At 37.2% G+C, this 24491-nt stretch overlaps 2 protein-coding genes and 1 pseudogene across 11 annotated transcripts; 2 read left to right on the top strand and 1 right to left on the bottom strand.

The window, feature by feature from the left end:
• The first annotated feature begins 233 nt into the window (after positions 1-233).
• On the top strand, positions 234-6262 carry LOC113726985 (putative disease resistance protein RGA4). Of its 4 annotated transcripts, XM_072075475.1 has the most exons (4): positions 234-538; positions 1970-2153; positions 2301-5757; positions 5852-6262. In XM_072075475.1, exons 3-4 carry the CDS (start codon positions 2343-2345, stop codon positions 5878-5880), a joined length of 3444 nt encoding a protein of 1147 aa, XP_071931576.1. In that variant the 5' UTR covers positions 234-538; positions 1970-2153; positions 2301-2342; the 3' UTR covers positions 5881-6262. The 4 variants fall into 4 exon arrangements, with proteins under 4 accessions (XP_071931576.1, XP_071931575.1, XP_027106718.2 ...); XM_072075474.1 differs by having other exon boundaries at positions 2012-5757; XM_027250917.2 differs by having other exon boundaries at positions 1970-5757; positions 5903-6262.
• Positions 6263-6773: 511 nt separating this feature from the next.
• LOC113726986 (large ribosomal subunit protein uL3c-like) lies at positions 6774-11140 on the top strand. Of its 7 annotated transcripts, none has more exons than XM_027250920.2 (10): positions 6774-7548; positions 7698-7744; positions 7821-7883; positions 8934-8965; positions 9051-9120; positions 9357-9440; positions 9529-9610; positions 9687-9791; positions 10645-10733; positions 10815-11140. In XM_027250920.2, exon 1 carries the CDS (start codon positions 6870-6872, stop codon positions 7449-7451), a length of 582 nt encoding a protein of 193 aa, XP_027106721.1. In that variant the 5' UTR covers positions 6774-6869; the 3' UTR covers positions 7452-7548; positions 7698-7744; positions 7821-7883; positions 8934-8965; positions 9051-9120; positions 9357-9440; positions 9529-9610; positions 9687-9791; positions 10645-10733; positions 10815-11140. The 7 variants fall into 7 exon arrangements, with proteins under 7 accessions (XP_027106721.1, XP_071931572.1, XP_071931570.1 ...); XM_072075471.1 differs by having other exon boundaries at positions 6779-7548; positions 10662-10733; XM_072075469.1 differs by having other exon boundaries at positions 6779-7548; positions 10628-10733.
• Positions 11025-23076, bottom strand: LOC113726987 (protein PHLOEM PROTEIN 2-LIKE A1-like; annotated as a pseudogene).
• Positions 23077-24491: the final 1415 nt, after the last annotated feature.

Here is a 24491-nt window from a genome sequence, read left to right as displayed (position 1 = left end):
CCTATTACCATTCCTAGTTAAATTTAAACGTTATTTAGATATTATTTGAAAAAAAAAATCTTTCGAATCTTTTCTTAAACACATTTTCTAATTATTCTTTGCCTCGTAACATTACATCATAAAAAGTAAGTGATACGGTAACTGAGAATGCTTGACTTGATGTTCTTCCTTTGCATCTGATTCTCACCTTTAATTGTCTGTCCCTCTTTCCTTTTTCATTTCAGCTAACCAAGTTCTAGCAGAAACCCCTTGCTCCTGGCTTTCAGTTCTCTCCGGAACTCATTTCCTTCAACAAATGAATCATGACTAGAACAAGACAATCTCTCCTTACCTCTCTCCCTCTCTAAAAACAAAAACTCATTCATTATAGAACTGGTCTTGGATAATTTTGGAGCTGAATAGTAATTTGAGCCACGGAGTTAAGGAACAAAGCATTTTCTTGCACCACTTTTGGAAATTGGATATGATGGTGTTTGTTTCTTAAAAACTGATTGTAGAAGAAGCTGGGAAGGATTGCAAGTTGAACTTTTGTTTTGAGGTACGTTACAAAAATTGACTTATATATTTACTTTCGGTTTTAAAATGGAATTTTTTAATGGGTGCCTAATTAGTATCTAAGGCAGACATAATTATTATTAGTTCTTTTGTTATGTTACTTATTTTCTTTTGATAAAGTGTCCTACACCAAACTAACGTTTAGTTTTCTTATAGAAGTATACCATTAATATCAACGTTACCGTACAATTAATACTATTTCTTAATAACAATTACAAAAATATTATATTTCTTTTAACCAAATTTCTTCTAATAAATCAACTCTTAATTTCTTTGATTATTATAACTTTAAAATAGAAAATAAGGTAACACTGTACAATTTGTGCAAGAAATCAAAGACCCAAAAAAAAAAAAATTTTCAACTATCATACAAATTGAAGAAACTTCAACCACTGTTTTGAACATTTTTCTTTATATTTCGTCTTCATTTAAGAAATTTTCTTATTCCGAATTATAGTCTATTGAATCTTCATTCTACATTTAATATGCTTTATTTGCTATAGAATTTTTCTGTTATCATATCATTGATGGTTCGTTCCCGTAAACTAAAATACTGGGTTCGTCATTGGTTGGTACTTATTAAAATAGTGTTACTTTTTTTTTTTTTTTTAAAGAAAAGCGAAGTGCTTGAATGCAAGAAGAGGCAATAAATATTTACTAAATCCTGTTGGTTGTATTTTCAATTTTTTGGCCTGCATGATGTTTACTGAGTATCCTAACTGTATATTTATCGACAAAGGTTTTTGTACTTTTTCTTATGCTTAAAGTGATGTCTAGCTGATTTAGTTATTCTTTCTTGTGATTAAACTTTTTTTTAAGAACTTAAGTCAAGAATGAAACATATGATAGTACTTAAGATTATTGTTCTATTTTACTTCCAAGGTTATTAGAATTAAAAATATTGCAATGGCTATTTATTAAACTATCATGTATGGTAGGATTACTAAATAAAAATGTTATCTGCACTCCACTTTTTGTCATCGCATGCATATCATTTGTTTTATCATATAATCTAGCACATGAAAATCGTATGATAAAAATTATAATGAGAGTGTGATTAACAAAAAGTGAAGTGCAATTAACATTTTCCTTACGAAATTTGTTCTTCCAATTGAATTATGAGAAGTATTCCGTCAATATCCAATTTTGAGGGTGGAGACTACTGACGGGGGACTAATACAGGTGCCAGTTATGCACATCTTGTCTGAAGGGATAAGAAAGAGAAAAAAGAGAAAAGAAACATTGATGCAACTTTGTTCATACTTCCTTGAATTATCAAGAAAAATTTGGATAATTCATGTCATATACCTGGCATTTACTTCTGTTTTACCGGGAATCTTGTTTGAACTTGATTATGAAGCAGTTTGAAGCTGATGCCTCCTACTTATCTCACACAAAGGTCTAAATCTTGCAGGAAGAATCATTGCCATTTAACCTCGTGCTTTTCGCTTTACAGCCATATTTTGCTAGAATGAGCGAGAGAACAAACTCAATGGCCTTGGGAGGATGTTGCATGAACAAACAGTGACTAATCTCTTCGGTAGAAGGCAATCATGTTATGATCTTGCACTAAGCCGGACAATGTATAATATTTAGAGGTAATCCTTGCAAGAAAAACTGGGATCTCTCTTCCTATGCCTTTACATTTTGTTCAGTTGAAAAAGTGAGTGATGGCAGACGCCATTTCGGCATTAGCAAGTCCTATTTTCAAATTAGTTCTCGAAAAACTTGCTTTGTTGATCCAGGATGAGATTCTTACTCTTGCTGGATTCGAGAAAGATGTCAAAATGTTGCAGGATAAGTTCATGGATATCCAAAAAGTTAGTGAAGGTGCAGAGGAGAGTCCCCGAAGGTCAGAGGTGGCAGATCTCCTTGAAGAGTTGAAAGATGCTATTTATGACGCTGAAAATATTCTAGACATGCTATCAACAGAGGTGCTGATATGGAATGAAATGCGGCAGGTAAATACCTGCCCACCTGTTGCACCTGATTGGATTTTTCGGTTGAAAAACAGGTCAATAGTAAATGGCATACATGAAATCATGACAAGGTTTGATTCACTTCTTCCGAGGTTTTTAAGTAAAAAAGCTTTGTTGAACCTTGTCGGAGAAGATTCTGTTGGCAAGGAAAAGGAGAAAAGGTGTCCAGCTCGTAGTAGCTCTGTTATGGATCCTGAGGTTGTGGGCAGGGTAGAGGAGAAAAGTGAAATAATTAAGATGTTGAAATCGCGTGGCAACAGTGTGGATGGTCGGGTTTCTGTGACCACGATTACAGGTATGGGGGGCATAGGGAAAACAGTGCTTGCTCGGGAAGTGTATAATGACCATGAGCTGGATGGGTACTTTGATGCTAAAAGCTGGATTTCTGTTTCAGACAGTGAAGGTCCAATTAATATGAGCAGAATTTTTGAAGAGATAATTGCTGCTTGTGCTAAGGATTACATACCTCTAGGTCGAGATAGCCTGGAATCAATCCTACAGCACTCTGTGGAAGGAATTAAACTTCTACTTGTCTTGGATGATGTCTGGACTGAAAATCTCGAGGATTGGAAAGAGCTAGAGAAAGGCTTATTGAAAGCACATAACGGAACTAGGGTGATTGTAACTGGTCGATCAGAAAATGTGTTTGGTTTGAGTCCGCAGAATGTGCCTATCCCCCATATTCCCTTGGGAAAATTGCCCCATGAGGAATGTCTGAAATTATTTGCCAGAAATGCAATTGATGGGGATGAGTCTGACCTAGTGAATAAAGGTGTAAAGGCTATTGCTGATGGAATTGTGAGCAAATGTGATGGTTTACCTCTGGCTGTAGAGGTTATAGGATATCTTTTAAGAAATAAAGCTCTTGATACATGGTCGGATATATTGAATAATGATCTGGCCAAGGTAGAAGAGGAATTCAGAGATGAGAAGCATGGAATACTATTTGTACTTGGACTAAGTTATTTTCACCTCCCACCTGAACTAAAGCACTGCTTTTCATTTTGCTCCATATTCCCTAAAGGCCATGAGTTTGACAAAGATGAACTAGTCAAATTGTGGATGGCTCATTCACTGGTTCAGCCAAGTAAGTTGGTAGAAACACTGGAGGATAAAGGACGCAGATACTTTGACAGGCTGCAAGAGCTTTCCTTCTTTCAGCAACAGCCAGAGTCAGAGAAGTACAGTATGCAGGACTACCTTCACGATTTGGCAGAATTAGTTTCTGGAAAGTATTCTTGCATAGTGAAAGGTGAAAATCCAAGTCGCATTGACCCGAAAACTCATCACATTGCGCTAATGTGTGAAAAAGTGGAGGGCGCATCTAAATCCATTATGAAGTGTAAGAAGTTGCGTACCATTCTCATGCCAATGCCTCGTAATTCCTTAACAGACTTTGGCAAGACACTTGGTAAAATGTTCCAGACTCTGAAATACCTACGCGTTTTAGATCTGAGTTCTAGTAATGTTGTAGAGTTGCCAAAAACACTTGCAGAGTTAAAGCTTCTTCACTACCTTAACTTGTCGAGAACTAAGATCAAGTGGCTTCCAAATGAACTATGCAGTTTGCTGAACCTGCAAACGCTTAAGCTCTTGGACTGCCCTTGGTTATTAGGATTACCCAAGGGCCTCAGTCGCTTGATCAACTTGAGGCATCTTGAGATTGAGGAGGCATTCTGGAAATACAGGTGCCCCAGGCAGCCACCAAACATTGGTAGACTGACTTCTCTTCAAAATCTCCACAAGTTCTGTGTTGGTGAAGCCAAGAAAGGTTTTGGAATTGAACAATTAAAGGACATGAATGACCTTGAAGGATCACTGCATATAATGGAGCTCAATAAAGCAGAACGCGCGGCCGAGGCAAACTTGAAAGACAAACCAAGAGTCCAAGTTCTAGAGTTGGAATGGGCTACTGAGACTGAGAGAGAGATTGCACGATTGAAAGGTAAAACACCTGATGAACATGATGCCGAGGTTCTGGAAGATCTTGAACCTCATTCAAGTCTCACAAAGCTCAGAGTTCACAGATATTGTGGTAAAAGGACTCCTTCTTGGTTAAGTAGGGGGAAGCTTCAACTTCTGAAAACCCTTATACTAGAGGGATGCCAGAACCTTGAAACTCTCATGCTCGGTAGACAAGAAAATCTTGAAGTTATTTGCATTAAGAATATGCAGAAACTGAGGGAATTGCCTGCACAGCTCGAGTGCCCTGTACTGCACACCCTGAAGATTATCAACTGCCCCGACCTGATTCAGTTGCCCCAAAGCATTCCCGAATTACAAATTTTGAAGGTCAAAAAGTGCAATTCTCTGAAGGTAATTCCTCGTCTGATATATTCTGGAACTCTAGTGCTTGTAGACAACCCTGTACTTGAGGGTTTCCCAGGCAATTACTCAGTGGATTTTCGCGACTTTGGGGCGCGTATTTGGAGATGTATGATTACAAATTGCCCAAAAATCCATGGTCTTCCAGCAAAATATTACAACAGTTGCAGAGCATCAATGAACCGCAAACTAGAGATTGGTGAATGTGAATCAATCTATTTTGATCCATCAGAGCCTCTGACACAGCTTGCAATAGATAGATGCCGCAGCCACACACTTTTGGAGGCAATGAATATCATCAGTGAGTACAAATTCGGAATCACCAGCGATTCTGTTGTCTCATTGCATTACTTGCAGTCCTTGAGCATTTCCAACATATCAGACTTGATTTCCTTTCCGACAAAATGGGAAGTACAAATCACATCACTTTACATTTCAGCCTGCAAAGATTTGGAAGATCTCTTTGATTCTGAACAATCTTGCAAAGGAAGTTTACCACGTCTTGTGAACTTGTGTATTCGTGATTGCCCCAAGCTTTCAAATTTTCCAGAAGAAGGGCTGCCTCCCAAGCTTGAACTTCTAGTGATTCAGTCATGCATCCGTCTTGAATCTCTCGGGCCCCCTGATACCTTAAAAGACCTTACTTCACTGGCAGATGTTTGCATTGTGGATTGCCCAAAGCTTCAGTCATTTCCTGCACAGGGATTTCCCTCATCTCTCCAGCACCTACGTATCCGAGATTCCCCCTTGCTGACAGAAAAAGTCAGCAAAAATGAGAAGGGCAGAGGCCCAGATTGGCCAAAGATCATGAACATCCCTTACTTGGAAATTGATGAAGTCCGTCCATCTCCAGCACCAGTCTTCGCTTCTTGTTCCCAGAGTTTGACATGCTTTAAAGGTACGAGATCATGAACACGAATTTGCTTTTACATGAACACACGGTGCTTTAAATTTAGATTTGATAATTAAGAAACTAATACCTGGACTTATAGTTTTCTATAGAACCTCCATGGATTCTTGAGGATTTCATGTCTTTTGCTTAGGCCATTGATTGAAGCAGGATGATGTGTTGCAAGAACAGGAGCTCTCATTGTGGCTCCAGCTTGAAGTCCTCTGTTCGCCTTGTTATTGCTTGTTTGCAGGAAATTTGGTTTGAGTGGTGAAAAATAAAGATGGAATCTGCAGGAATGTTAACAAAGTGCAGTAAACATGAATCTGCATGAAGATAGATAGATACCTCTGCTATCGACGCCCAACAATTCCTGGATTTCTTTCCAATCTGTATTCTGCTGAATAAATACCTAAAGAGTATGATTGTTGATGAGTTGTAACTCTACTAGTGACACTAAGCTGTATGGTTTGTGTATATATATATATGTATGTATGTATTATAGATAGTTCAATTATTATTGCATGATGATCAATAAATATCTATTGCAATAACATAACCAATTTAAAGTGTTTAATCAACAATTAGATCTATTCCTTCTTTAGTTCTTTTGAAAATCCCTCCCAAGAAATCATTTCTCAAAAAATGCACTAATTACTACTATTAGGTTTCCAAAAACTTCAAATATGATTATGTTGATAACAAAATTCCACCACTTAGTTGATGCTCAATTTATCATGTGAATTATAGCCTTAAATAATTAACTAGAATTTTGCCTGTGTTTTAGCACGATTTTTTTTATTTATTAAGAAATTATACAATTGTGAGTAATTTAAATATAAAAAGTAACAATAGTTCTACATTTTCATTCATTTAAGGCTATAAGTTTTATTTTATGCTCAATTTATCATGTGAATTATTGCCTTAAATAATTAATTACTCCAACAATTATTTTAAAAAAAACGTGTGAAATAGTTTAGTTGATCCCATAAAACAAAATAAATTAAAAAAGATAAAACTCCCTCACTAGTCACTACCGCAGTCCCATTTCCGACTGGATAAGAGAACTCAAAGCACTAGAATTCGTACCTCTTCCCTTCCCACCACCGTCTTCCTCAGCCATGTCCGCCATCTCTTCCCTCTCTTCCTCCTTCTCCTCCCTCACCCTCAAGCCCCCCAATCCCAGCTCCCATGGAACCCCCAATGCCCCACTCTCCTTCACTCTCCGCTCTTCTTTCATCCCACTTTACAAAGCTCCCATTTCTAAATCATCATCTTCATCATCCCTTTCTCTCCCTTCATCCCATTCAGCTCCACTCCCCCTCATCATGTCCTCCATGGAAGCCGGCATCGGCGTGATGGGGACAAAGCTCGGCATGATATCGTGTTTCGAGGAGTCAGGAACTGTTGTGCCTGTGACTGTAATTGGGTTCAGGGAGGGGAACATTGTTACTCAGGTGAAAACTGAGGCGACTGATGGATACAATGCTGTTCAGGTGGGCTATCGCCGCGTTCGGGATAGGAAATTGACTAAGCCCGAGATGGGACATCTTGAAAAATCTGGGATTATTCCGTTGAGGCATTTGCAGGAGTTTAGGCTGCAGAGTGTGGAGGGGTTTGAGCCCAATCAACGCCTTGTGCTTGATGAATTGTTCAAGGAAGGGGATTTGGTGGATGTTTCTGGGACCACTATTGGCAATTAATTAACATGTCTTTCTGTCTTTCTTTTTATTTTTTACCAGGGTACGGAGTATATTCTTGTACTGAAGTCGGACAACCTAGCTCAGGTTAATGAGCCCAGTATCCTTTGGTGAAGTATTTTGTGACATTTTCAGGTTCTCAAATTTTTTTCATTTCTTATTTTTTTGGCATTCAAGTCCAGGATAATTCTGCATCATTTGCAGTGACCTGGTTTATCGAATAGGTAAGTGCCTTAATGCGTGTGACAGAAATAATAAGGCATTTGGTGCAGAACAATATCGAAACTTGTATGGAGGTAGGGAGAAAACTACTGCCATTTTTGTGCTTTGTTACTCTTATTACAGTTTCTAATTTTCCCCCCCTTTTTCCAGGTGATGCCTGCCTCCTCACACCCGGAAGTAAAGGAGGTTCCATCTCATGAAGGAAAATATGAGGTTTGTTAATTTCTGTTTTTGGAACTATGCCTTCATCAAGTAAGTCATTGCTCTTAAACTATATAGACGTTAAGGAACTTCTTGTTATTAGCCACATTGGTGATGAATCAGGATGACAATGATGACACCATTTACATGTCTCTGATTTTGGAGTCGTCATCTCCACATAATTCTTGATCGATTTAGTTTTCCCTTTGCAGCTTTAGTGAGTCATAGCTTGATAAATTTGGTGTTATCTATAGTGTCCCGTGTATGGTCAAAGACCATCGATGAATGTGAATAGAAAAAGATTTTAAAAAAATGAAAGGAAGAATGTTGACTTTCTGAATTATAGAATTCCAGATTGTTGCATCTGAAGGGAGTTTATACTATTTACCGCAATAGCTGCTGGGATGTTAGATTATAAGAATAAATTACTTTTGCAAAAAATGTTCCATTGATGGCAAAGCTGACAGCAGGTCGATGATGCCAATTAGAAATTTTCTTATCTCTTCCTTTCTTACTCTTTTTATGTCTGGTTATCTTGCTCTCTAAAGCTATCCATTTTGTACTTTGTGAAAACTTGAGGACTTGGGATAGATAATCTTGGATCAGTAGGGTGCTTGTCTAGACTTATAGATATGATAGGCAATACATGGATGCTTCTTTCATTTTCTAGTAGAGATGGATTTTATGGGAGATGTAGGTGGTGTTTGTCTGAGAGAGAGAGACATATCTTAAGAAATTTGAACACAAAATAGCATTGTTCTTTTAGGAGCCACCTAGCAGCATACTAGGAGTATCCAACTGGAATCTGACATGTGTACTTACTTCAACTAAATTCAGGCCTTGTATAGCTGGAGTCATAACCTTCCGCCGACTGACTACTCTGCCAGTTCCATGCATGTGTTATGTGCTAGATATTCTTAAGAATTTGTTTAGTGATAAATTGTTTGATGTGCTCTTTTCTCTCTTTTGACATCGTACTTGGATTCCACTAATTTTCTTAATTAGATCTTGGACAAAGCTAATGTGTTTTTGAATTTTTTTTTTTTTGCTGACAATTTGAAGTCAAAGGAGAAGCTGAAGTTTACTGATACCATGTAAGTAATCAGCAAATTATACTATACTTGTTAAAATCAGATTGGTGAAGAACTTTGGCCACTGATTAGTCCTGTTCTTGAACAGTTGGGTGAGTATGAACTCCATTGAAAGGCTTATGCAAAGTTCTCTCATTGAGAGCTCTGCTCTTTCCGAGGTACCAATGCTTTATCTTTACTGGTAGTTTCTGTGAATTCGATGATTATTCTCGTATCTGTCATGTTGCTATACCAATTCAGAGTTGTTCGCTACTGTTATATACAAAATCTTTGCTTGTGGGCTTTGGCCATCCATTGTACGCCTGGGGCCAAATAAAAATTGTTAATAGTATTTTGAATATCTTCATGATTAAATGTTTTTACATATTCTTATTGCCATCTGTACTTTTTCTAGTTTTTTGACCAGGCATCTGCAATAAGTGTTCCAAAATCAAGATATCTTCCAGTTGAAGCAACATCCGATTTACCTCTGTACGAGGTTGTAATAGGGCTTCTTGGTTGAAGTTTTATAATTTGACATTTTAGTTTTGAGGAGCTCTTACTAACAAGATTTTGTTCCTTGGCAGTCGGATCTTTATAGTTTTGATGAAGGCATTCCTAACAAATCCTGCTGATCCTCTGATTGAATTAGGACCCGAGTTTGCAGATGTAATGACTTTAAATTTCTAGTTGTTTAGAATGCTGCATCCAATTTATCTAAAGATAACCTGATTCTGTTTTCCAGGTTACTGAATTCCATGGTCGTTTTAAGTCAATGCCTAGCATCATTGAGCTTGATGCATTGGAGGTAACTGGTGATGTATGGCTTGGAAGTGATGTAACTCTGAAGGTGTGCAATTGCTCTCCCTGCCTCTGAATATCCAGCTTCCACTTCTGGGATCTGTGGAAATTATACTTGCCTTCTATAAAAGTCGGGCCAAGTTTTTTCCTAGTGGATCCATACATTCATAATTTCTTTTTCAAAGTTACATGTCTCAAGTCTTTTTTGATGTTAATCAAGCAGAACATCCAATCTGAAATAGAAGTAATCTTACTTTTCGTGTTTTACAATCAATTCTCAGAAATTTTAATGAATTTAATTGGTTAATATCCGTAAAGGTGATGCAATGTTCAGCAATCAATCTTTTAATGCAATGTAATGTTTTTGGGAATCTAAACATATACTCTATCTTGTGACTACATTTAAGCAATCTTGTTGCATGGTAATGTGGATGGTTTTTTCTTGTTTTTCAATGAGTAGAGCTTCATTGACTTATAATTTGCATTATTACCAAAACTTCTTGTAAATGTTTCGCTTACTAAATTCTGGTTTAGTAGCATTAAATGTATGATTACTCTCCCCAACCCCTCAAAAAATAGGAGGAAGAGTTATTTTTCCTAGGAATATTAGGTACAAGAGTTAGCATTATAACTCAAAACATAGTTAGATAGTAGACTTCTCTTCTTAAATGAATAATAAACTGTTGCAGGCACATGATTTTCTGTGCCTATTATTAAGCAGTTCCAGAACACCGCCTTGGGCAGAGAAAATATGTTTTTATCTGCATCTGTGTATCAATGTAAACATTATTGTTCCTAAAGAACACGGCATTTTCTGCTCTGAAAGAATTTTTCCATTTTATGAGTTTATCTGTTGAGTGTATTTGATTTCATATGGTTTCTCAGAAATTTTCCTTGGCCAGTGGATGCACTCTTGCAGGGGAAAGTTAGCATCCACGCAAGACCAGATGTAAAGATGGTAATTCCTGATGGAGCAGTACTTGAAAACAGGGTAAGGGGTGGCGGCTCAAATTCCATATCGTTTTATAGATTTGGACTCTTCGGCTGAATGAGCTCTTCTTCCATGTTTCAGGTGATTACAAGGCCGAGAGACGTTGAAGGACCTTTATAGTCTATATTGCTGCATGACCTTACAGATCGAATCAGAGCAGGAAATTGTTGTATTTAAGCTGTTTTCAGTGCTTTGCAGAGTGATCGGATGTCTTGATATAACTATATATCAAAGAAAGCAGGATAGATTCCCCCCCCCAAAAAAAAAAAAATTTCAAGGAAAAGGGTCCAATTTTGTATTTGTCCATTTCATTGAGATTTGCTTAATTGTACCGAAGCAGAGGAAGCAGAAATTACGAAAAGCTAATTATTGCTTTCGGAAATAATGAAATCCTTACGGTTTACACTCTTTTGGTCTATGGATTTTCAGGTTACAGGTCTTATGATGAAACCTTTAAGAGTTAATCCTTGCTTCCAATACTCGCTTGAACTCTTGAGATTACCAACAATATCTCCACTGCTTTCGTTCTTCTCAATCTGGAAATTACCGATACGGATCTCAATCCACTCCCCTCGAGGCTCTTCCAGGAGTGGAACTCTTACGTTCTTGCACTTTTCCACGAGGGAGGGTGAGTTTTAGCCTCAAGGGTGTCTCCCACCCGTGTGCCCACTGGGATAACTTGATCACAAAAACAGCTTCGTAATCAACTTTGGGAGATAGCTCTGAAGTGTTCAGTCTTCCTTCTATTTCGAACCAGCATGCCTGTTTGAGTTTTGCTATCTCGAAATAGTCCCCACTACAAGGGCAATTTGATGAAACTGGTTAAATGCATTTCTTGATTTTTTTTCTTTTTGGTAAGAAATGAAAACTTGGGAAGGAAGAAGAGAAGATAGCATGTAAGGACTTTGATGACGGAGCACCAAGGACCAAGGGCGATCAAGAGCAAGTTATTCAAGTATCAAGTGGTCCGATCACAAGAGTTCATGCCAAGAAGATGCGTGAATCCCTTCAAGCTCTTGTATGCACCATCCAAAGAGAGTTGGAGATGATTTGAAAATCATTGAAGGTTTGGAGGATGAAAATTCAACAATATATACCTTACTCTAAATTGAAGAGTCAAATGAAGAATAGTCTTGCGAGTTGCCTTAATCAAAGCCGAAGCTTATTTGTCATTTTTTAGTTATTTATTGTTAAATAAATTTGGCCAAACAGCCTTCTAGCTGGCCGAATATTAGATAGCCCATTTTAGTCATTATTTCGGCCCAAAGATCTTAGTCTAGCCGAGTTTGCGTAAGTATTTTTTAGTTCAAGTGAATCCAATTCACTTTAGGTCTGATTTAAGTGAATCCAATTCACTTTAGATTGTCAAATGTATGGCTATATATAGTCAAGGCAAGAGACCTTCATAATCAGTTTTGAATCAATAAAAATCGTGAGTTTCCACTCTTCTTTTTCCAAGAGAGTTTCTTTGAATATTTGAGAATCTTTCTCAAGTTATTCAAGTGAACTTATCAATCAAGTAACTCCTTGGTTGTGGTGTTCTACTTCCTACAATTTGGTTCGCTAATTCGTTAAATCGCGAGTTGAGATAATATCAATATTGTTTGCTACTTCGAGAATTAAATTGGATCAAGTTTTCGCTGCCAAGCCGTCGGTGTTAGTTGTCTAGATCGTGTCTAAGTGTGTTTCACAACAGTTGGTAATCAGAATTAGTCGACAATCACCAGATTATATCTTTCCTTTTCCTTTTGTTTCGAGTCATATACGTTGTTCCAATTCAGTGTCGTGTGCCAAAACCAAAAAAAAAAAAAAAATTCAGTCGTCTAGTTTTCCTTTTTTTTCATTTTACCTTGGCTGTCCGCAAATTTTCTATTGCTGTCGACATTGTTCCTTGTGTTGTTGCTGTGATTCTTGTCGTTAATTGCGTCATAGTTCTGTGTGTTTGAGTCTTGAAGTTGTTAGAGTCAAAAAAAAAGGGGGGGGACAAAGCAATTCTGGTCGCTAGTTGTTTCTTGGAACCGAAGTGTTCCAATAGAGGATTCGAACAAGGGGTTGGGAAATATTGTCTTGTTTTGTACAAAAAGAGGCTGATTGCATTAGTTCTTGAAGTTCTTGACAAAATTACCTTATTTTTTGGAATTCTTGACATATATCTTGAAGTGGTAGGTTGGTTCTTGAAAATCTTGAAACTAACAAACCTTTATTTTTGTTTCTTAAGTTGCGGCTGACCTTGTGCAATACCAAACAAAAATCTTATGTTCTTGTTGTTAAGATCCGAATTCAAAAGAAAGAAAAAGAATTCTGATTGTATTACAAAAAAAAAAAGGAGAGAAAAGAGGAAACCAGAATCGGATCAGAAAAGAAAGAGGAAGCGTTCTTGAACTAGGAAACTAAAACCGACTTGGATTCGCTAAAGCGAACCCTAGCCACCCCAAATTGTCCACTTCGGACTTGTTGCTTGAATTGGGGAAACCAGCTGCTAAAACAAATACCCATACAATCCAAAATCACCCAAGAAACATTGTTTACAACTTCCAAGAAAAATCAGCCGCGTGCAAAGTCGGGTAGAGTCGCTCTAGGACTCAAAATTTCTGCCATCTTGATTCTTGTGCAATCGAACTTTGCATTCTGTCCAGTCCATAAATTGGCATCTTTGAGTCGTTTACAAATTGTTGTTCATGTTAGGAGTGTCCAAAAAAGAGTCCAAACAGGTCTAGTCGTTATTTAACTTGTTAGAGTTCTTGTAAAAGTCAAACTCTCACAACACTTGAGTCACTCTTTTGCGGACTAAATCAAAAAAATTCCAGCGTATTCTTGATTGTGTATTTGCTACCTTTTGAATTATTATTCAGTCCTAAATTTTTAATTATTCATACGCCACTTTTGGGGACAACTTGAGTGAAGGTTTGGTTGAGTTACTTGGAGAAAATTTCTGATTTCTTCAAAGAAAGCAATCAAGGGATTTGAGAAGTAAGTGGTGAGAACATTAGAGTGTTTTAGACACTTAAGTGATACACGAGAGTGAGCGAAACACGTAAGGGAGTGAGTGAGGCATTTACTACTGACAATTTATTAAAGTTTTGCCGGTTTAAAACATGGCTAATGAAAATGACATTACCATTGCGCAATTGGCACTAAGAATGGATGCTATGTGAACCGAGATGCAAAGAAAATTTGAGCATTGTTTTGTGTCCATGCAAGAGCAAATCGAGCAATTGAATCCCTCAAAAAACTCCTCTAAGAAAACTAGAGGGAAACTTACCTTGAACGAACTCAGTGACTCCAATTCAGAGAGGGAGCTCGAAGATGAGAAGCAAAGGCCGATGCGAACTGCACAACGAGCTGACCGTGAAGAGGACCAATTCAAAGGAATAAAACTAAAGATTCCTACATTCCAAGGTAAATCGGATCTCGAAACATGCTTGGAGTGGGAGAGAAAGATCAAGTTGATTTTTTATTGCAACCACTATACGGAGCCTCAAAAGGTAAAGTTGGCCTCCATAGAATTCACCGATTATGCCGCTGTTTGGTGGGATCAATTTCGCATCAAGCAAAGAAGAAATGAAGAACCAACCATTCGAACATGGAAGACTTGAAGCGAATCATGAGGAAGCGCTTCATACCCGGTTACTACCATAGGAATTTGCACCACAAATTGTAAATTTTCACTCAAGGTAGTATGACGGTTGAATACTACTTCAAAGAAATAGAAATGGCGATGATGCGGGCTGATGTTCGAGAAGATGAAGAGACCACTATGGCACGATTTTTGGGAGGATTACAGATTGAAATTGCCGAAATCGTGGAGTTTCAACACTACCTTGACATGGGAGAACTGTTGGACAAAGCCATCAAAATAGAACGGAGGTTCAAGAGGAGGGGCACGATTTCGCCAAAACTCCAACTTCGAATTTGGAATTTAGACGAATCCGACCACAAGGAACGAAACCAGCCCTTCGTTTGCACCTAATGCCTCAAAATTGAGTGGAGCTTACCGAGGGAGTATGAGACCGAATGCCCCACCTTCCAAACCAACTCCAAAGGAAGGGTTTAAATCCAATCAAGGGGTCTCTAAACCAAGGACCCGTGACACTAAATGTTTTAAGCGTCAAGGGTTTGGACATATTTCCTTCCAATGTTCAAACCAATGGGTCATGCTTGTACTACCCAATGGAGACATGTTAACGGATGAAGAAGAGGATGAATCCGAGATGATGCCTTCGTTGGAAGGGAAAATGGACGAAATCGAGGAGATACCAATCAATGGCAAGATTGGTCTAGTGGCAAGGCGAGCACTAGCTACCCAAACTAGTCGAGATGAACTACAACGAGAAAATATCTTCTACTTAAGGTGCCATATAAACAACAAGGTGTGCAGTCTAGTGATTGACTCGGGGAGTTGCACTAATGTTGCAAGTGCATTGATGGTGGAACGACTCAACTTGCTAACAACTGAGCACTCTCGACCCTACAAGCTTCAATGGTTAAATAATAGCGGCGAGATACGTATTTCTAAACAAGTCTTAGTCATTTTTCGCATTGGTCGCTATGAAGATGATATTGTATGCAATGTAGTACCTATGCAAGTTGCACATATTCTTTTAGGCAGTCCTTGACAATTTGATAGGAGTGTTATTTTTGATGGTTTCTTGAATAAATACTCCTTTTTGTATAATGATAAAAAAATCACACTTACACCTCTCACACCACAACAAGTGTATGAGAACCAAATTAGTTTACAAAGGGAGTATGATATGCATGCCACTAATAAAAAATAACCCTCAAAGGAAAAAATAGGAGAGTTGGCCGAAACTCACCTAAAGAATAAAGAATGGTCTAGTCGATCCATTATATTAGGGAAAGAAAAAAAAACAGCATGCTAACTAGAGTTAAAGATGTGAGAAAAGTTTTACATTCTAACCAAGTCTTACTTATATTGAATTATAAAGAAGTTTTACTCACTAATGAATTTGATACTTCTCTACCTAGTATTGTCACTAATCTCTTACAGGAGTATCATGATGTGTTTCCTTATGATGTACCTAATGGATTGCCACCTTTGAGAGGGATTGAACATCAAATTGATTTCATCCCTGGGGCTTTCTTGCCAAACAAGGCACCATATAGGACTAATCCCGAGAAAACTAAGGAACAACAAAGGCAAGTAGAGGAACTACTTGACAAAGAATAAATTCGAGAGAGTCTAAGTCCTTGTGTTGTACCCGTTCTACTTATGCCTAAGAAAGATGGAGGATGGAGGATGTACACTGACTGTCGAGCCATTAACGCCATAATAGTAAAATATCGCCATCCAATATCTCGTTTAGATGACATGCTTGATGAATTGCATGGTGCTATTATTTTTACAAAAATTGATTTGAAAAGTGGGTATCATCAAATTCGTATAAAAGATGGGGACGAATGGAAAATCGCTTTTAAAACTAAACATGGCTTATATGAGTGTCATACCTTTTGCCCTAACTAACGCCCCCATCACTTTTATGAGACTCATGAATCATGTATTACGTCCCTTCATTGGTAAATTTGTAGTCTTGTATTTTGATGATATCCTAATCTTTAGCAAGAGTTTAGAGGAGCATGCGATGCATTTACAAGCTGAATGTACTTCGAAAGGAAAAGCTCTACGCCAACCTTAAAAAGTGCACTTTTTGTACTGATCAATTTGTTTTTTTAGGATATGTTATAAGTGCACAAGGTGTGCAAGTTGATCAAGCAAAGGTGAAGGCTATAAATGAATGGTCAACACCTACCAATGTAAGTGAGGTGAGGAGTTTTCATAGTTTGGCAAATTTCTACAGACGCTTTGTCAAGGACTTTAGGACTTTAGCACTATAGTCCTACCACTTACATCCATTGTCAAGAAGGACGCGCCCTTTCATTGGGGAGATGAACAAGATAAATCCTTCCAATTACTTAAATACAAATTCACACATGCACCTGTTTTAAGTTTACCTAACTTTGACACAATTTTTAAAATAGAGTGTGATACTTTTGGTATAGGTATTGGGGCTGTTCTATTCCAAGAAGGTCGTCCAATGCCTACTTTAGCGAAAAACTAAATGGAGCCTCCTTGAACTACTCAACTTATGACAAGGAACTAATGACCTTAGTTCGAGCACTCCAAACTTGGCAACACTACCTTCGACCTCAAGAGTTTGTTTTATATACTGATCATGAATCGCTTAAGCACACCAAGTCACAAACCAAATTGAGCAAACGACATGCAAGATGGATTACCTTCATCGACACTTTTACATTTGTGATCAAGTATAAAACAGGTAAGTCTAATGTAGCAGCTGATGCACTTTTTCGGTGATGTCGCGCCCCATTTTTTCGCGATGAAAATAAAAAATAAAGAATGTGTTAGTTTATAGAAAATGTGATTTTATTTTAAAACAAGTTAAAAGGGACCTAAAATGGGACTTTTAAAAATGCGACAATTTGGGTCCAAAAATTCAGTCTAAAAGGGCTTTTTAGAAAAAATAGGAGTTGCCACTTGGTATGGTGTTTTGGTGTACCAAGTCACCCAAAAATATTTTTGACAAAAATAAAATAAATCAAAACCCTTTTTGACAACTTCAGGTCTTTGAAAACAAGAGAAAATGGGTTCGGGAGTCACGGTTGAAGAAAGGGAAGGCAAAGGTTCAATTGACTCAAACCTAAGGCACCCTTTCAACCTAGTCTAAGCTAGTTGCGAGGTTTAGTCAAAATCTTCCTAATCTAACCCTTAATTTTATCATATTTGGATGTTTCCTACATGGATGCAAATTTAAATTTATAAAATATCGAAAGGGTCAAAATATCCATTCAAGGGTTTAATTGAAACAATCGCATTAATTGCGAAAGCCAAAATATTTCCTTGAAAGGGTCACGAGTATGCAAATGATGAAAAAAAGAAAAGTAAAGAAAGTAAATTAAATTATATACATAGATATAAGTGATCAAAGAAAAAGGGAATGCAACATAAAGGGTATGGGAGGCAAAAACTCGTGACATAATTTTCTTATACAGGGATTAATGGGGTATTTAAACTAAAAAATTATAATCACCCATTTTCCATGTTTGAAAATAATTCTCCTAATATGCACAAGCAAATGAGCTAACTTATTATACAATGTCCTAAATAAAATGCAATTCTAAATGATATGATTAACACATATAGAGGATAAGGGATAATATAATAGGGAATATCATGCAAATGAGAAAAGATCTTAAAAATGAAAATATGCATGAAAATGTAGTGAATAGCACACAAAGATGAATCTAGCGCAAGACAACCTAAAGGGTCTAGCGTTGGACTAGCCCATTTCTAAAATTCCTTACTAGCGTTGGACTAGCCCATTTCTAAAATTCCTTACTAGCGTTGGACTAGCAAGTAAATAGAGGGAGAAGCCACAACTAGCGTTGGACTAGTGTGGTGACGTCATGCATTAACAATTCATAGTGAAACAAATAAAGCATAAATTAAAACAAATAAACACATAAGAGCACGTAGCACATAACACGTAAACATAATATCTAGATGCCAAAATCTTAAGAAAAACGGATAAAACACATAACACATAAGCCACATAAACACGCAACCTATCTATTACATCGAGGAGCGCCTAACTACAATCTAAAAAAGGGGAATAAAATAAAACAAATCTAATTATCCTATGTATTACATTTTTGAGGTATTTAAATGCCTCTCAAATAATTATAAAATTAACTAAACAAATATAAGAAAATTTAAATGAACATTCGAATCAAATAAACAAAGCATATAAAAAAAATATATAAACACATAGGAACACGTAGGAGCACATAAGAGCACGTAATTGACATTGAAATAATAATAATGGAGTACCTCCCTTTTTGCAGTGGTGACTAAACGGAGTCAAATTGCCCTATTTATACTCAAAATGAACAAAAGAATCATGGCACCAATTTAATTGAAAAATAATAATAACAAAAATGCTAAATTCACACTAATATGTCAAACATAAAGAAATTTAAGAACATCTAAAAATTACAAGTTAAGTATATTCAAAAGTAGCATAATTAGCTATTAAAGAAAAGAAACAATCATAATAAAGAGAGTCAAAATTCATTAGGGACTGAATTGCAAAAATTGAAAAAATTTTGGGGACAGAAATTATATTTTTTCAAAGTTCAGGGGTCAAAATTAAATGAAAGATAAAATTCAAGGATCAAAGTGCAATTAACTCAAGGACCGAGTTGAAAGGAATTTAAAATGTTATGGGCCGTAGTAAAACTACTCTAAAGATCAGGGGCCAAAGTGCAAAATTCGGTTTCTGATTTGGTAGAAGAAAGGCCATCGGGCCGTTATTTTTATTTATTTGGGCCAGATACTACCTAAGCCCAACCAAAACCCAAAAGAAACGAGCAGGCCAGCCCGTCTTTATATCTCTCAAACCCAACGGAAACCCAAAAGAGATAAACCAAAACCCATTTTCAAAACCCAACCAAAACAAACTCTTGGCCCAACCGAAATAAAACATTAGCCCAAATCATTTGTTTTTCTTCTTTTCTTTCCTTTCTTTTCTTCTTTTTTTTTTCTCTTTTCTTTCTTTCTTCTTCCTCCACCTCCAGCCGTTTCTTTTTCCTTCTTCTTCGGCCAGCTGAGGAAGCTTCAGCTGGCGGCCATGGCGGCCCCCGGTGGCGCCACCGCCGGCGATCTCTCCGGTCACCAAAAATCTTCAAAATACATCCCCTCACTCGACTTTTCGCGTAGGTTCCATTTTTGGACTTAGTTTTTACAGAAAATGACCCAAAAGTGGCCAAATTGCCAAGAAATCAGCCCAGTTTTTATTTTTCAAATCACCGTATCTTTCACCAAAAATCACAAAAATTATACCAAAACCCTCCTGATAACTTCTACAATACAACTATAATCTTAGTTTGACAAGTAAACAACAACAAAAGGATGCATTAAATCAAAACAGCCCCAAAAATGAAGAAAATTATTCTAATGCTTTTAAGGCTCAAAAACTCCCAAAATTTTGGATAACCAAGCATTTTCAGATCTTTGCTAGCTAATGGTCATCCATTTAAGCAAAACATACACGCCAAATTCACTCCTTTGATTCATTTTTCATTTAGAAAATTTTTCAAACATTTGGCATGCATTCACAGCACCATTTCTTTTTTTCCTAATTTTGTTCATGACCCATCCCAAAATTTCATCCATACAACACCAACAAAAACCAGCAAAAATAAGCAATAAAAAAGGTAACCACACATACATTCAATCTAGTTAATTAAAAAAAAGAAAAGCTGGAAAAAAGGGAGATAGATACCTCAATGAAGAGTTTGGTCCCTTTGCCAAGATTTTTGATGAAATTGCCAAGCTCCAATCCAACCGATTGCTGCCTTGTTGTGTGCAAATGTGTTGGAAAAAATTTGGGAGAGAGGAGAGCCGAGAGGGAGAGAGGAGTTTTTCTCTTTTTTTTTTCTTCTTCTTTTCGGTCCAGAGAGAGGGAGGGAAAATTTTTTTCTTTCTTCCTTGTTTTGTGCTGGAGAGAGCCGAGAGATGTCTATTGGGAGAGAAAGTGGAGCTTGTGTCCTCAATTTGCCAAAATGATGATTTCTCAACTAATGAAAAGACAAATCCATGGCCATTGAGTGTGAAATGGGTTAATAGTTAATTTGGTGAAACAAAATGATCAAAATGATTTTTTGATTTGATTTGATTTTTTGTTTTTTGTATTTTGTTGTTTTGTTGTTTTTTTTTCTTTTCGTAAAGCAAACCTGCAAAAATGAGAAAATGCACATTAAAATGCAAGAAAATAAATAACTTATTAAATAAAAAAATCCTGAGAAAATATTAAAAATTGACAAAAATTTGGTGTCTACAGGTGATATACATTTCTTACTACATTAGATGCTAAGTTACTAGGATTTGAATATCTTAAGGATCTTTATGCAACTGATCCAGATTTTAGTGAGATTTTCACTTCCTTACCATGAGACACTTTGAGCATTACTTCATATCACAGGGGTTCTTATATTACAAGGATAAGCTATGCATTCCATTGAGGTCAATGCTACCCCTGTTGGTTCGTGAAGCACATGGAGGAGGGCTTATGAGACACTTTGAAATTACTAAGACATTGTCCGTTCTCCAAGAGCACTTCTTTTGGCCCCGAATGAAGAGGGATGTTGAGAGACATATATAAAGGTGTGTAACTTGTCACCATACAAAATCAAAGGTAAATCCTCATAGTCTCTACACCCCTTTATCCCATTTCATATGCACTTTAGGTTGACTTGTTTATGGATTTTGTACTTGGATTACCTAGAACTAAACAAGGACATGACTCTATCTATGTTGTGGTTGATCGCTTCTCTAAAATGGCACATTTCATCACTTTTCATAAGACAGACAATGCTAAACATGCATCTGACTTATTTTTTGGGAACATCGTACGTTTGCATGGCATGCCTCGAACCATTGTGTCAGATAGAGATGTAAAATTCCTTAACTACTTTTGAAAAATTTTATGGTGTAGACTAGGCACTAAACTGCTTTTCTCTACTTCTAGTCACCCACAAACTGATGGACAAATTGAAGTAATTAATAGGACTTTGTCTACATTATTGCGTGCCATAATAAAAAGGAACATTAAAATTTGGGCAGATTGCTTACCGCATGTTTAATTCGCTTATAATCGCATGGAGCACACTGCTACACAATATTTCCCTTTTGAAATTGTTTATGGCTTTAATCCTCTCACTCCATTAGACTTATCTCCTTTACCTGATCTTGAGAGAGTTAACTTGGATGGTAAGCAAAAGGCGGACTTTGTGCGCGACTTACATGCCAAGGTTCGAAACAATATCGAGAAACACATACTCCAATACGTCCAAAATGCAAACAAAGGACGTCACAAAATGATATTCGAACTAGGTGACTGGATTTAGATACACATGCGAAATGAGCGCTTTCCACTCCAAAGGTGCAACAAACTCCTTTCAAGGGGTGATGGTCCCTTCCAAGTCATGGAAAAAATCAACGACAATGCCTACAAACTTGACCTTTTAGGTGAGTATGGGGTATATGCTACTTTCAATGTTGCTGACTTAAACCTTTTTTATGCAGATGATGCGTTGATTTGGGACAAATCGCCTTCAAGAGGAGGGAATTGATGACGGAGCACCAAGGACCAAGGGCGATCAAGAGCAAGTTATTCAAGTACCAAGTGATCTGATCACAAGGGCTCGTGCCAAGAAAATGCATGAATCCCTTCAAGCTCTTATATGCATCATCCAAGAGAGAGTTGGAGATGATTTGAAAATCATTGAAGGTTTGAAGAATGAAAATTCAACAATATATACCTTACTTCAAGTTGAAGAGTCAAATGAAGAATAGTCTTGCAAGTTGCCTTAATCAAAGCCGAGGCTTATTTGTCATTTTTAGTTATTTATTGTTAAATAAATTCGGCCAAACAGCCTTCTCGCTGGCCGAATATTAGATAGCCCATTTTAGTCATTATTTCGGTCCAAAGATCCTAACCTAGTTGAGTTTGCTTGAGTATTTTTTAGTTCAAGTGAATCAAATTCACTTTAGATTGTCAAGTGTATGACTATATATAGCCAAGGCAAGAGACCTTCATAATCAGTTTTGAATCAATGAAAATCATAAGTTTCCACTCTTCTCTTTCCAAGAGAGCTTCTTTGAATATTTGAGAATCTTCCTTAAGTTATTCAAGTGAATTTATCAATCAAGTAACTCCTTGGTTGTGACGTTTGACTACCTACAATTTGGCTCACTAATTCATTAAGTCGCGGGTTGAGATAGTATCAATATTGTTTGCTACTTCGAGGACTAGATTGTATCAAATTTTCGCTGCCTAACCGTCGGTGTTAGTTGTCTAGATTGTATCCAAGTGTGTCTCACAACAGACTTACTTCACAAAAGCCTATCCAAATAGATGGACGAAATGGCTGACAGTGAATCATACTAGCATTACCTTGTTTCTTGAAAGTATTCCCAGCTCCAGGACTCTTCACTTTCACCCCAGAAGATTACCATAGACCTGGGATAGATCATGTAGCAAGCTCTTTTTTTCTTGTCAAACCATTTATTCTGCATCCATCAGGGTCCAAAATGATCAGAGTGACGAAGATTACGACAAAATAATTTTGGTGGGTTCAATAATAATAATAATAATACAATACCTTCTTTCGTGGATCAAGAATGACATCATTGCTATGGCCAAACGGCTTCATAGATCAAAATTGAAGAAGGGCTATAATTCGGACAAGGCTAACTTTAAGGTCCCAATATTGCAGTGGTGAAGAAAAATGAGAGGATAGATTTCAGAAAGTGGGTTAATGCTCCCACTATAGGCTATAACTTGTTTTCCACCTAGGATAGTAGCAGTACAATTTTGGAGTAGATGGTATAAACAAGTGGAGAGGAGAAAAAGGAAAAAGAATAAAGGCAAATTTGACCTGTGGTCCTTTTTATATTTAGTTGTACAGCAATAATTTTAGTCTAGCCTTTTCATGTTTCATAAGTATGGGCCATAATGTTTTGGTGCGGTCTAAAGCTCTGGGTTCTCTTCTAAAGTATTTCATTATGGGAATAATGGTCCTGTTTGTTCCCTGAAAATGATGCAAATTTGAGGATAAGCTGGCTGAATTATACTACTACAAAAAGAAGAAAAAATAAATATAGATATTACTGAAACAAAGTTGACTGCTTCGTGAAAAAAAAAAAGTTTTGATAGTAAATAATAATAATATTGCTTTCATTTGTGATTCAAATCAGCCTTAAAAGCCCGCAAGTAAAAGTAAACACAACATTGCAAAACCGAGTACAAGTAATTCCTACCTTGCTTGTTGAGAGCTGAACAACAATTGAATATTACGTGATCTTCTCACTCACTCCACTCAAGTCTCAAACTGATGTCGGTTGCCTTGGAGGACAACAATACGCCAGATAGGAATAGGATCCAAAGACATCAATTATGGATCTCCTCTTTTGTTGTACTCCCTCCCTCTTAATAGCTTTGATTGTTTGTATTAATCGGATCTCCCTCGAGAAAGCATTGAGACCAATCTTCCCGAACACACACTAGTTTTAACACTTCAATGGCAGCCTTTATGCTTCAATTGTTATTTGTCTCTCTTCCAAATTAAACCTACTTTTTTTTCCTCCCACCCTACCCCACACACTTCTCACCTTGAACTGACAACCGTAAGATTTGTATCTTAAACTTGACAGTAAGGAGAATGCTCTCTTTTGCCTTGACGTGCTACAAATTCTTCTCTGTGCTCATCCCATCCCTTATTCTCTCTACCCACTCACCCGCCCCACATCCCAAGTTGCCTTGAAGGACAACAGTACACTAGATAGGAGTAGGATCCAAAGCCATCAATCATGGGCCTCCTCTTCTGTTGTACTCCCTCCCTTTTAATTGCTGTGATTCACTCGAGAAAGCGTTGAGACCAATCTTCCCGAGCACATACTAGTTTTAACGCTTCAATGGCAGCCTTTACACTTCAATTGTCATTTGTCTCTCTTTAAATTGAACTTACTTTTTTATTTTCTCCCACCCTCCCCCACACACTTCTAACCCTGAACTGTCAACTCTAAGATTTGAATCTTAAACCTAACAATAAGGAGAGTGCTCTCCTTTCCCCTGTTGTGCTACAAATTCTTCTCCATTCTCGCCCCATCCCTTATTCTCCCTACCTACCCGCCCGTCCCACGTCCCTGGTTGCCTT

This window comes from Coffea arabica, chromosome 2c (assembly GCF_036785885.1).
Source record: "Coffea arabica cultivar ET-39 chromosome 2c, Coffea Arabica ET-39 HiFi, whole genome shotgun sequence".
NCBI lineage: Eukaryota > Viridiplantae > Streptophyta > Magnoliopsida > Gentianales > Rubiaceae > Coffea > Coffea arabica.
The sequence above is the reverse complement of the archived record's forward strand: the minus strand, read 5'-3'. Positions and strand labels throughout refer to the sequence as shown.